This window comes from Pundamilia nyererei, unplaced genomic scaffold, assembly GCF_000239375.1.
Source record: "Pundamilia nyererei isolate P.nyererei 1_Seehausen unplaced genomic scaffold, PunNye1.0 scaffold00072, whole genome shotgun sequence".
NCBI classification, from domain to species: domain Eukaryota; kingdom Metazoa; phylum Chordata; class Actinopteri; order Cichliformes; family Cichlidae; genus Pundamilia; species Pundamilia nyererei.
This window is the reverse complement of record NW_005187473.1, coordinates 541,965-553,884: the sequence shown is the minus strand read 5'-3', so window position 1 is coordinate 553,884 and position 11,920 is coordinate 541,965. Positions and strand designations below refer to the sequence as shown.

At 39.7% G+C, this 11,920-nt stretch overlaps 2 protein-coding genes across 2 annotated transcripts in view; both read left to right on the top strand.

The window, feature by feature from the left end:
• Window positions 1-3,548: 3,548 nt before the first annotated feature.
• lamp3 (lysosomal associated membrane protein 3) lies at window positions 3,549-7,731 on the top strand. The gene is made up of 7 exons (XM_005736930.2): window positions 3,549-3,778; window positions 5,253-5,369; window positions 5,797-5,876; window positions 6,423-6,548; window positions 6,730-6,802; window positions 6,908-7,078; window positions 7,405-7,731. The coding sequence occupies exons 1-7, from the start codon at window positions 3,691-3,693 to the stop codon at window positions 7,542-7,544; spliced, it is 795 nt and encodes a 264-aa protein (XP_005736987.1). The 5' UTR covers window positions 3,549-3,690; the 3' UTR covers window positions 7,545-7,731.
• Window positions 7,732-8,187: 456 nt separating this feature from the next.
• The window catches only part of mccc1 (methylcrotonyl-CoA carboxylase subunit), a 13,594-nt gene continuing 9,861 nt past the window's right edge, over window positions 8,188-11,920 (top strand). Inside the window, exons 1-7 of the mRNA XM_005737017.1 lie at window positions 8,188-8,470; window positions 8,958-9,001; window positions 9,265-9,404; window positions 9,532-9,627; window positions 9,756-9,877; window positions 9,971-10,118; window positions 10,318-10,441. Coding sequence (XP_005737074.1) covers window positions 8,415-8,470; window positions 8,958-9,001; window positions 9,265-9,404; window positions 9,532-9,627; window positions 9,756-9,877; window positions 9,971-10,118; window positions 10,318-10,441 — 730 coding nt within the window. The 5' untranslated portion in view covers window positions 8,188-8,414. The remainder of the gene's footprint in view (window positions 8,471-8,957; window positions 9,002-9,264; window positions 9,405-9,531; window positions 9,628-9,755; window positions 9,878-9,970; window positions 10,119-10,317; window positions 10,442-11,920) is intronic.

Genomic DNA, 11,920 nt, shown 5'->3' with positions numbered 1-11,920 from the left:
CACACACACACACACACACACACACACACACACACACACACACACACACACACACACACACACACAAAACATATTAAGGATTGTACATTAACATAGAGCTGTTGTTGAAACCATACTGAATTTCACCATAATTCGTCATACAATGAGAACAGGACAAATCAACAATTGACACTGACTAAAATCTGTAACATAATGTATTGTTTGGAGTTTAGTCTGTTACTGTTACTATTTTTACAATTTCTTTTTTGGAGCAACTGTAACCCACATTATTTCCTTAGGAATTAATAAAGTATTCTGATTCTGATTGTTTCAGGATGACCTGCCATTATCCAATGACACATCTGCTTACCTGCATCTTTTGCTCGTTTTTCCTCCTCTTCTTTTCTCCTTTTTCTAAAATGAGCACCTGATGGCTTTGAACTTTTCTTGTCCATCTTCCATTGCTTTTAATTTTGCACTCCGGTATGAACACAAATCCCCCAACCCGAGGATCACCACAACATAATCTAATAGACCTACACCTTAGTTCACAGATTCACTTTGTCTAAGGTGTATTTCTAGGATTTCGCACAACCCAGGATTCAAATCATGAATATGATGGGCTTGGATTTACATCATTATGAATGAAATGTGCTCTATTTGGAAGCAGCCGGCCCCCTCCCCTTTCGACAGGTTGTGTGTGAGACTTTAAATCATCAAACTGTAAATTATAAATTTCAAATTGTTATTGATCCCTTTACCCCGAGTCCTAAAGTGTATATTTATTTTCTTACTCTTGTTTGTTTACTTGCACTGCTGTAACTGGAGCCTCATCCTCTCATCTCTCTATATACTGCACTGTATGTAACAGAGATGACAATAAAGTTTTACTTTGACTTCAGCAGCGAGCAGGCGCACCGAGGGCTTTCGCGCTCACTTTTCGCGTATAGAATTTCGAAAAAACATCGGTGCAAATTATAAATCTGTATCATATTATTGTTGGTTATTAGATGCAGCTCCAGCCAGCCAGTGAATCCCCGCCTTCCTGCCCTCTCCTCCCTGTGCCGCAAGCAGCAGGCGCACATCACTAACGGAGGGCGCTATTACTCCCAGCAAATGGGCGATAGAAAACCGATCGGTGCCTATGCCATTCCCAATATGCGCTGGCATGACATCGGGTCAGCATGAGTATGAGCATTTTTTTTTTGTGCGTTGTGCCCCGGGCAACCGCCCATGTCGCCCATATCTAAAACCGCTACTGCACACTGTGATTTGCTTTCCTTTCATTATACATGTGGTGCAGGAGTATTTTACTCCTTTACAATATATAAAGAGTAAGACAGCAGGAATAAATAAAAACAGTATTCATTCAAGGGGGATTATAGACAAACAGGAGTATACAGAAAACAAAAGAAAGGTGTTTATTATTGTTCCTTATGCGTTTTCTGGTCTTATTTGGTTCTCTGTGTTTTCCCAGATTATTTTTTCATGTTGATTTAAGTTTTACTTGTTTTCATGTTTTAGTTGTTTACTTGACTACTGTGTTTTGGTTTGTAGATATCATTGTTTTTTAATCCTCATCTTTTAATCCTCTGTGTTCCTCCATGTTGACTTTATTCGTGTTCCTGCATTTCTGTTTCAGCCATGATGTTGTTCATTTCCTCTTTTATTTTGATACTTATTTGTAACTTGTGCGTTGTGTTTAATTTTCACTCCCTCCCCTAATTCATTGTCTTGACTATCAACACCTGCTTCTTGTTACCCTTCTGTTTCCACTCCCGTAGTTAGTGGTCTGTATCTCTTTCATTTTTTTGCCTTTGTGGTTCAATATGTGTATTCTGCCTGCTTAAGTACCATTGTTTAATTCCTGATTATCTCCTAGTTTGTGCTTCCGGCTCCGGTTTAATCACTTTGCTGCTCTAGAGATGTTTTAAGTAATAAATTGCTCAAAAATGGTTCCTTTAATAATAACCTTAGGTTATTTAAGTGCTATGGATGAAAGAAACATGCTACATACATTTTTCCTCCTTTTATCCTCTGTTGCTTCTGGACATCAGATCTTGCTAAATAACAGAAAGTGATGTAATGCAATGATATTTTTTATTTTATTGTGGATTTCTTGTAAAATTTCTGTTTTCTGAACATCATTTTAAAAATTAACTTCCCACAGTCGAGCATTTTGATTAAAAAGGAAGGTGAAAGCTCAGAGAAGGACATCTCAGGTTTTGAGAAACCTGAGCTGGCGCAAAATGACAACATATTAAGTTTATGATTGATAAGAGGTATTATGTGAGCTGTGCTTTGACATTTTCAAAAGTCTAGTGCCTATTTCGTATTTTAATGCAGTCACCAGTCTTGCTGCTTGTGGGCAGTGTTGTTCTGTTTTCATGTTAAAAACAATTTCAGCCAACCACTGTGCAGTACAGTGAGGCGTGCTCAGACCTCTACACTGGAGAAAGACCTCGACAGGACAAGACTCTGTTTACATCTGCATCTAAAGGATAAAGGTCACTCTTTCAAAGATGCCACGGTTCCGAATTTGGAACAAGAAGGCAGATGGATTGATAGAGAAGTAAAAGAAGCCATCACTGAACAGAGAGAGTGGCATACGATACCAACTGTCAGCCATCTACAATGCAGTCCCTTGCCAGGCCCCAAAACCCCAAGTGACATTGTTTATCCGGTGAGTAGGTCACATGATAGGGTGCAACAAGGTCTCATAGTGTTTTCACCTGAAACCTCTACGACCTTTTTTCACACCTTGGCTCATGTAATGAGGCACATGATTAATAATGGGTTAACAGCCCTTTTAAGGGACAATCCCCACTAGGGATTAAATACCTGGGGCTCTTCACTTTTTAGTTTTAGAACTGAAGAAACTTTCTGCATGACTTTCTGACTCCCAGGCTAAACTTCTGAATATTCCACAGGACATTTATTTTTCCTGCTTTACCAGAGACATCAAGATGATTTATTTATTTGATCGACTCCCAACTCTTTAAGAATTTGTCTCGACTTATTGAATTGGCTTGAACTAGGACCCAGTATATCCAGATCCTATTGCATCTTTGTGATGCCATGTACATAGACATGCTGGATAATGCTCTAAGACAAAATATATGCAAAAACCTGGTTACATAACTAATGTCTGATGAATTTTTTTTTTTTTGTCGTTCTGTGTTCTTGTTTAAATAGTCTTTCAACCCCAATCACCTACAGCTGAATCTGTGAGCATGCTCATGTGTTGCCTGACCCTTTTCCTGTAACTGACACTTTAGTGCCAGCCTGTGCCATGTAAATTAATAGCGGGAAACAGAATGATTATGACATTTAAAAGAGTTTCTGCTCTCTTGGTTCATTTTTTTCCCTTTAATATGTGACTGGGAATTGTAATCTTTTTCTTTTTCACTAGACCAGTAATATTTTCCCTAAAAACTAGGAATTCATTGAACAGAACACTTTCATAGAATTTAAAACCTGATTTCTCTGAACACTAAATACAAAGGTACTTGCATTTAACAGCTGGAAGGCTTTAAAACTTGTCTTTTTAAAACAAAAGTTTCAGATGTGTCAATGCTGAGTGAGGCAGCGGTCTCTGCCCCACCCCCTTTGTCACTTCACTTCCTTTGCACCCTTCATTTAGGTGTTAGGTGTTCAACAGTTTCACAATTAGACATCAAGGCACAGCTGCTGCACTTCTGATCCAGTGGCATGGCTATTCTCTTTTGTGTTCTAACTGCGATGCTAAAAGGCCACCGAGGTGGATGGTATCTTTTCTTCCTGGCTGCTGTCATTCCAGGTAAGTCTAATAGCATTCAAGTGGAGTTCAACCATCCACAGACAGATGACCTTAAACTCACTTGACAGGATTGTTTTTTATTTACATGTCAAAACCAAAGTTCTTCCATTTTCAATTGTTTTACTCTCACTCTGTTTGATACTGCTGTTTCCACTTCTGTTTAAATGGTAATATTTCGTTGCAAGAGTGTAGTGTGGTAAACGTCATATATGAGACTGCGCTGGTTTCCTCTCCCACACAGTGGTCTTTAGCTGTCCCAAAGATGTCGCGCTTGTCACTCTGTGGTTTTAGCAAAAAAGAGTGGTATGACCTGAGCAGAAGTACTTCTCATGCTGCATGCACTATTATCTGTGTCATTAAATGCTGCACCTTCTGAAATGCTGTTTTTGTTGACTCATTTAAAATGACTTGACTTTTAATTTTTTTTACTGTTGACCAGACTCATTAAGACAGCCTTTTCCCACCACTTACCTGCATAACACTTCAGAAATTAATGAAGACCAAAAATGCTAAATAATAATATTAAGAATGTTTGGGAGCCAAAGCAACTTGGCTGTAAAGTGACAAACCACAGAGCCGCTGAGCGCTAAGGCATGCAGTGTGTAAAAGGCTCTGCTGACTCAAGAATTAGAGCTTCAAACCTCCCCTGGCTGTAACATTAAAAAAACCCATCAGCTGATGGGGTTTTTTTTGTCCATGTAAGACCTACATGGACAGGCTCCTGCATCTGTCACTCCTGCATCTGCCACAGACCTTGTCGGCCTCTCCGATCATTTATTTTAAATACACGGGTGGCCACGCTTTTGCAGTTGTAGCTACTAAACTTTGGAACAGCCATTGTCGGCTAGTCAGTTTTAAATGGCAGCTGAAAACTTATTTTTCCTTATGTGTTCACACCTTTCTATAGAAGTATATGTGCACAGTACAAATGAATGGATGACTGTATGTTTGAAAACATGTTTGTGTGTATAGTGTATGTTGACTTCTTTAATGTAAGTTTTATCCGAACAGTAAAGCACTTTGCAGCTGTGCTTTTAAAATGAGCCATACTGCTCCACTTATTATCATGACTAACAGTATTCCAACTCATCCAACTTGTGCTGCTATACTGGTTCAGACTGTTCCAAATAACTGGAGTGCTCAATCGTTTCTGGTTCTCTGGGTTAATAAAGAAGTAGCTGTGTTGGACTGGAGTTAATGGGTGAAGGGCATTCAAGATAGTGGACCTACTGCACTCCCCCCTTAATGCATTTGACCATAGTTTCTTTCTTCTTCTTCTTTTTTTTTTTTTTCCCTTTTTCAGGTAAGTACTTACTGAAAGAGGGTTCTGTGTTTGTATTTTGCGAAGACTTCCACTAGTTATTTATTCATTTCTAAATGATATACAACTTTATGCAAGGGATAAGAAAAAAACAAGAAAAAAGAAACTGGGTATGACCAGACAATGAAAATAACAGGTGTGATCTTCTACCAGGTGTCCACTTTCAGAGCACTAATGGCTCCATCCAGCCTGCTTTGGAGTCTGAGCTTCACTCCAAGGGTCAGATCTACCGGCCAGTCCTGCAGCCATCTGAGGCCACTCCTCAAACAGGTACACCTGTTTTATTCCATGTATATGCATGGTCCAAATCCCCTGTTCATTTACAGCAGACAAAGAGATGCTGGTGTAATGGGACAAGAGGTAGAGGGACGTAAGGAAGATAAAATAATCTTTAAACCTGACACAAATGATCGTCTGTCATGCTGATTAATTTCATATTTTGAAGGCTAAGAATTGCAAGCAATATTGATTCATAGTTCACTGTGCATACGTGAAGAATTTGGGAAACATGAGTGTGCAAAACAGATGGCCTACAGTTCATTTGTTGACTACTATTCAGAGAAGGATGCAGATGTGATGGCTTTAAAGGTGACTAACTGAAATATTTGAAAGTGGCATGCATTATAATTTTGCATGCTTGAGTTCAAAACTATGTTGTTGTTGTTTTTTGTTTTGTTTTTTTAATATATGGGTGCAGGAAACTATGTGAAGAAAGATAGAGGGAAACCCTGCATCAGAATTACCATGGGAGCAGAGTTCTTGGTCACTGAAAACAAGGTCAGCGGCTGCAACTTGTGTGTGTGTGTGTGTGGTCAATGGCATGCTTCTTTTTGTGTATTAGTATGAATTTTATTTTGTTGCTTTTCAGCAGTTTTTGCAAAAAGTGTGTGTTTGTATCAGCATGTCTTTGTGAGGTGTCACAAGCTGGTTTCTCACTGCAAAAATTTCCAACTGCCGTCAGCTTATTTATTTTTTTTCAGTTAGTTGGATCGTTTCACATGGGAGTCAATCGGTTTGAAAGTCGTTTCCACCTGACCTCAGTGTAATCATTTTTTTCTGTCTATGCTATAATAATATAGATTAAAATTGAGACACTGGGCGTGACGTTGATTGGGCTCCAATATTTAACAGATATCATCTGATTCTAAGTCATTTGTGAGGCGCTCCTATTTTTCACTGACTGATCCAGATGTGACCCAGCACAGAAGGAAAGATTTGCTTGTCTTTTTCTTCAATGTAACGCAGAAATCAAACAGAAAGTGAGAGGAGATGGTGACTTGTAATGCTGATCCTGAGCCTTTACTTTTCTCCTTTTGAAATCAGAAAACCTGGTATTTTGACCTGGACCCCTCCAGAGTTAGGGTCAGTGGTTACTGTGGCAAAGAAGAGGCTCTTCTCTCTCTCACACTGCCAGACAATGGTGCCAGCCTGCAGTTCAAATTCAAAAAGGTACAACACTCATTCACTGCTGGGTGAACTCTCCGTGTCATCCTCATGCCTGCTGTGGATACCTTTCTTCACATCATAGTCAGTTTTACTCAGTTTAGGTCTGCCTTATCCACGTTCACATCGAGGCTGTAATGTTCTGTTGTTTATGAATCAGCTCAAATGTTTTTGTTTTTGTCCCCAGGAGAAGACTGTTTTCTACGTCATCGAGATGAATGCACATTTGTCTCCCATGCCTGTCTGCAAAGACTGTTCCAGTAAGAGCCAAAGGAAAAGACGCAGCAAACAGCTGGTGTGTGATTCAGATGCCCAGCATAAACTGAAAATTTAACTACTCTTGTGCTTCATCCTCTTCCCAACAGACAAGACTTACAAAGGTGTGTTGGCCCATGAAAAGCTGTTCAAAACTGCTAACGGTCAAAGCTTCATGTGCAAGTCTGAGAATCTGCTTTTGATGTCGTCTGAGCTGAAGATCAAGCTGGTTCCTGTGCAGATGCAGGCCTTCAACCTGTCTCAAGGACAGTATGGAAAAGGTGACTAGCTTTCACAGCAACAAATGAATGGAAACCAAATATCTCCTGCCCAAAGTTAGGTTTTTAGAGTTGAGGCAGAAAAAATGAACAAATTGGACAACATCTTACAACCCTTCAGGTTTACAGCCTTTTTTGTGGTCAGTATAGGTTCCCGTGTTTGAGAATGAGAGCTCTGTTATGATCTGACTGTGTGTAAAGACATCCCATTAGATGTTAAAAGTTTAATATTAGACATTAAATTTCTTATTGAAAAGAATTTTTTAAAAAAAAGGTATTTTACTTAAATCCTACACATAATTGCTGCTCTGTTTCTCTCCATGGTTCAGAGGTGGAGTGCTGGGCTGACTATAACAAGAGAATCATTCCCATCATCATCGGGGCAGCCGTCGTGTGTCTCATTCTTATCAGTTTGATGAGCTTCCTTGTGGTCAGAGATCGCCGCAGAGATGGATACGAACGGATTTGAATGGCGAAGAGTTCACTGTGAAACTGGACTGGGGGTGGTGGTGGGGGTGCTATTGGCTTGTTCATACACTTGCTCTTTCACTTGTTCTTTTCCTAAACCTTCATTTGGCTTGTCACATTCTTCTGTTAACAGCAAAGACGGTTTGTCTGGTATTTACAATTTGAATAAATAAAACTTTTTTTTAAAATGTTGTCTCTTTTTTTTAATTTTGTTGTTGTTGCTTTCATGTCTTGTGTAATTTTAATTTTTCTTTTTCACTGCATGTTCAATATTCGTTTGAAACAAATATTGTTCATAATTTAAGAGTGGAATATTTTTAATCGCACGAGAAAGCTATAAATAATGCCATTAAAAGCAAATGGGTGCGAGAGTACAGACTAACATGGTTATTAAATAGTCTCTATTCATCATACTTTGCCCCCCTTTCTTAAGGTTACAAACTAATACTCATTGCATTATGTTGTATTTTACTGCACAAAAATTAAAAATAATACTTGAAATAATTTAAGGGATGCAACAAAAATGCATTCAACGTTCTGAATGCAGTAAAATTTGTACTTCGAGTCCCTGTTAACTTTTAATTCTCAAGCTTTTCGACAGAGAAATGCTGCCATCTGCTGACGACTTTTGAGAACTGCAGCTTACTCACGCCTCCTTATCCTTCCCCTCTAATTGGCTGTCGCCCCTACGAGTCCTTGGAGAGGTCAAAAATAATGATAACGAAATTTACCGGAGAGTCGCTGTGGTTTTGAGATATACATTTTAGTCGATCACATTTCTATTGTTGGCTTATCCAGTCCAGCACCGAGACCTTTTTTTTCAGGTGCTCATTCAGCTAGCTAGCACAGCTAGCCTCAGCAGCTGGTGGCTATGGCTGCAGTTATTTTAAGTTTCCCAACTCTGCAGGGCCTGCGGATATTCACGCAGTGAGTACCTAAGAGCACTGAAGGGCTGTTTTGTCTTATATAGGGTTCGACAATTAGCGCACTCGTTTTTAACGATAGCTTACAGGTGTCAATTTGGGAGGCTATCTAATGTTATTCTCCGAGCTAAGCACACGGCGCTAGCATTAAGCCTGTGGACACGACTTCTGACCTGCAGAAAATGTTATTTGCATTCAACACCGAGACTCTGTCCTGATATATATGAGAATGGACCAAGGTTAAATGGCTAGCAAATTGTCTGCTAGCGTTGCTAATGGTGCTAGCACAACATAGCACAACATATTTGTGGGAGCAACCTCGCATGCTGTCTAACTAGCTCAAATTAGCTTGGAGTTTGTTTCTGACTGCAATGTGTTTCTTGAATGCGTATTGTGATGAGCTGCCTGTGCCACTGCTGTGTTGCTCTAGCAGCAGCTCAGCCTATGTAGTATCGAGTGGTGCTGAAGTTGTTATTTCTGTCTCTCCACAGGAAGCTGTCATGGAGCACGAGAGGCGTGAGGCTTGTTTCAGGAGGTGAGGAAGCATAAATATACATGCAAAACTTCCAAAAGATTGAGTAACCACTAAGAGTGATGCAAAAAGTCCAAAAATCACATGCACTACACAGAAAAGCAACATGCAGCCATTTCAGGAGCTGATGGTGTTCAGCATGTTTGTTTGATTAATCTCTGAACTGATCTTGTTCCAATTTTACAAATACTGACTTGCACACACTGTACGTCCAAGTCCTTCACCTTGCTGAGGTTGTTTGGAGCAGTGATGTTTGTCTTTTCCAGGGGTGAGAAGGATAGAAAAGGTGCTGATTGCCAATCGAGGAGAGATTGCATGCCGTGTGATGCGTTCAGCCAAGAAGATGGGTGTACGCTCAGTGGCGGTGTACAGTGATGCAGACACACACTCCATGCATGTAGCTATGGTGAGACACTGGATCCTTTTACTTTATAAGAAGTAGTTGTTTATAATTTCCTGAAGCTGCCTTTAATTGATAAAATATGACATTGTTTTTGTTTTTTAAACCTGTATTTGCTTTGTTATTATTCAAGGCAGATGAAGCCTACCATATTGGCCCTGCACCCTCCCAGCAGAGTTACCTCTCTATGGACAAAGTTTTGGAAGTGGCCAAAAATTCTGGATCACACGTAAGGAATTCTTTTCATTATAGTATTTAGCCTTCTTTAATCACTTATGTCTGATTTCTGTGTTGTAACCGTTTTTTGTGTTTCCTTTTTAAATCTACTTATTTGCTGCTGACATTTTGTATCTGCAGGCGGTCCATCCTGGCTATGGTTTTTTGTCAGAAAACACAGAGTTTGCTGAGGCATGTAAACAGGAAGGAATCATCTTTATTGGGCCTCCCTCATCTGCCATCAGAGATATGGGCATTAAAAGGTTTGGTCTCTTTGCTGTAACCCAAATTTATAGGAAAGATAAATAATAACCATGTGTTTCAACTCATGTGTTTTATTTTACTTTGTTTTTCAGCACATCCAAGCATATCATGTCAGCTGCTGGCGTGCCAATTATAGGTGGCTACCATGGAGAGGACCAATCTAATGAGAAGTTGCAGGCAGAGGCTGTCCAGATTGGATACCCTGTGATGATCAAAGCAGTTCGTGGAGGAGGGGGGAAGGTGAGAGGATGCATCAAGTCAAGCTTTTGTCCAATCCTGGCAGATCAGCTGATCTCAGTGCCAGCCTTTATCAGCTGATACACGTCAACACCGTGACAGATTGACATTAAGTTGGGCCCAGAACAGAGTTATGCTTTGAGTTAGTCAGTGGTCTTTAAACTCTTGCCACCCTAACTCATCTGTCTTTAAAATTTTGCAGGGCATGCGTATTGCACGCTCAGACTCTGACTTCTTGGAGCAGTTGGAGTCAGCACGGCGGGAAGCCAGAAAATCCTTCAATGATGATGTCATGCTGATCGAGAAGTTCGTGGAGGACCCCAGGTAACACATTTAACTGTTAACTAGGCAGTTTTCAGCACCACCGTGTGGCCAAAATGTTGTCTTGTTTTTGTGATGGAGAGGTAGGGCTGTGACTAAAGATGATTTTGGTAGTCGACTAATTTGCCAGTTCTTCTTCGATTAGTCAACAACAGTTTTAATAACTGTGAACTCCACTTCCTGTGGGCAAACCTCCTGTTCTAGGCTCCGCCTGCTCAAGTCTACCCACCTGTAAATATCACTCTGTTGTGTCGTCCTACCACAGCAAATTAGAATAACGACCCAGGAAACATGAATTTGAAAATAATCAAATGTGTTTTTCACATTACTCAAAAGGACCATCAGAATAAAAATGAAATAAGTAAAAATATTTGGGAATGCAAATTAAATTGCTAGTAGTATTTAACAAATATGCCTTCTGTCCATAAGTTCGAATAAAGCTTCAAATTAAATCACAATAATTTTTTTACTCAGTCTGAAATCAGAAGTTTTCAGAGTTTAGAGATGATTCAGTTTATGAATTTATGATTGGACATGCTCTCATGTTTGATATGTTGTTCCCAGCTGCAGATGATAACCAGGCTGACATGACTGTGCATGAACCTCTTCACAGGACAAACTCATCTATGCGCATGTGCTTAATACTAGTAAAACAGAATTAGAAAAGATAGTTACTAATCAAAAATGTGGTTGTATGTCATAGTTTCTTGGTTGATGCACTGTTCAACTGTTTATAGACATAATTAATTGATATTGACCCACAGATTAACTACCTAACGTTAGGTGGAAGAGGAAAAAAAAAAAAAGTAGCAGACAGTGAGTTTCCGACAGATAAGCTATTATAGAATAGAAATATCCTTTTTTGTCCCTCACTGGGGATATTCACGATAACATAAAGGTTACTGGACAATCATTAACATAAACAAGGTATCAACAAGATGCACTAGTGTAACTCCCCAAACTGACCCATTCAGAGTTGACGTCATAGCTCCAGGGTGCCATCGCTTTAAATGCTGGTGCTCTGCAGTAGTGCTGTCGTGCTCAGCTGCGCAGTCTGCATTCAACTTTGTTTTCTGTGAAATGCTTTCACATTCTTTTAAACTGTGAAAGCATTTTAAAAAAAACAACGTTTTCTTCCGTCCTCCTGTTTTGTCTTCCTGCTATGTTCTTCTTCATTAGTATCAAGTGCCGTCGGCAGAGGCTATGTACTGTTCTCATAGATTTCTGTAGTGTATTGCATAAGGATGGGTATTGATAAGATTTTCATGATTCCGATTCCATTTTCGATTCTGTTTAACAATTCGATTCTTTATCGATTCTTTTTAAAAAGGAGAACACTGAGGTCGATCAGCTTAGAACTGTGTTTTATATCTTCTCTTTGAACAAGATAGAAATTTACGAGTAACATGGCCTTACAAGCCCAACAGTGAGATCTTAAGAGATCTACAGCCTACGGCTCTTCAATGGGGTGTCACAGGGTCCCC

Coding starts and splice junctions, on each gene's coding strand:
- lamp3 (XM_005736930.2), top strand. CDS start 3,691: ATGGCTATTCTCTTTTGTGTTCTAACTGCGATGCTAAAAGGCCACCGA. Junction 6,549..6,729: donor TGCAGTTCAAATTCAAAAAG/GTACAACACTCA, acceptor TTTTGTCCCCAG/GAGAAGACTGTTTTCTACGT. Junction 7,079..7,404: donor TCAAGGACAGTATGGAAAAG/GTGACTAGCTTT, acceptor TCCATGGTTCAG/AGGTGGAGTGCTGGGCTGAC.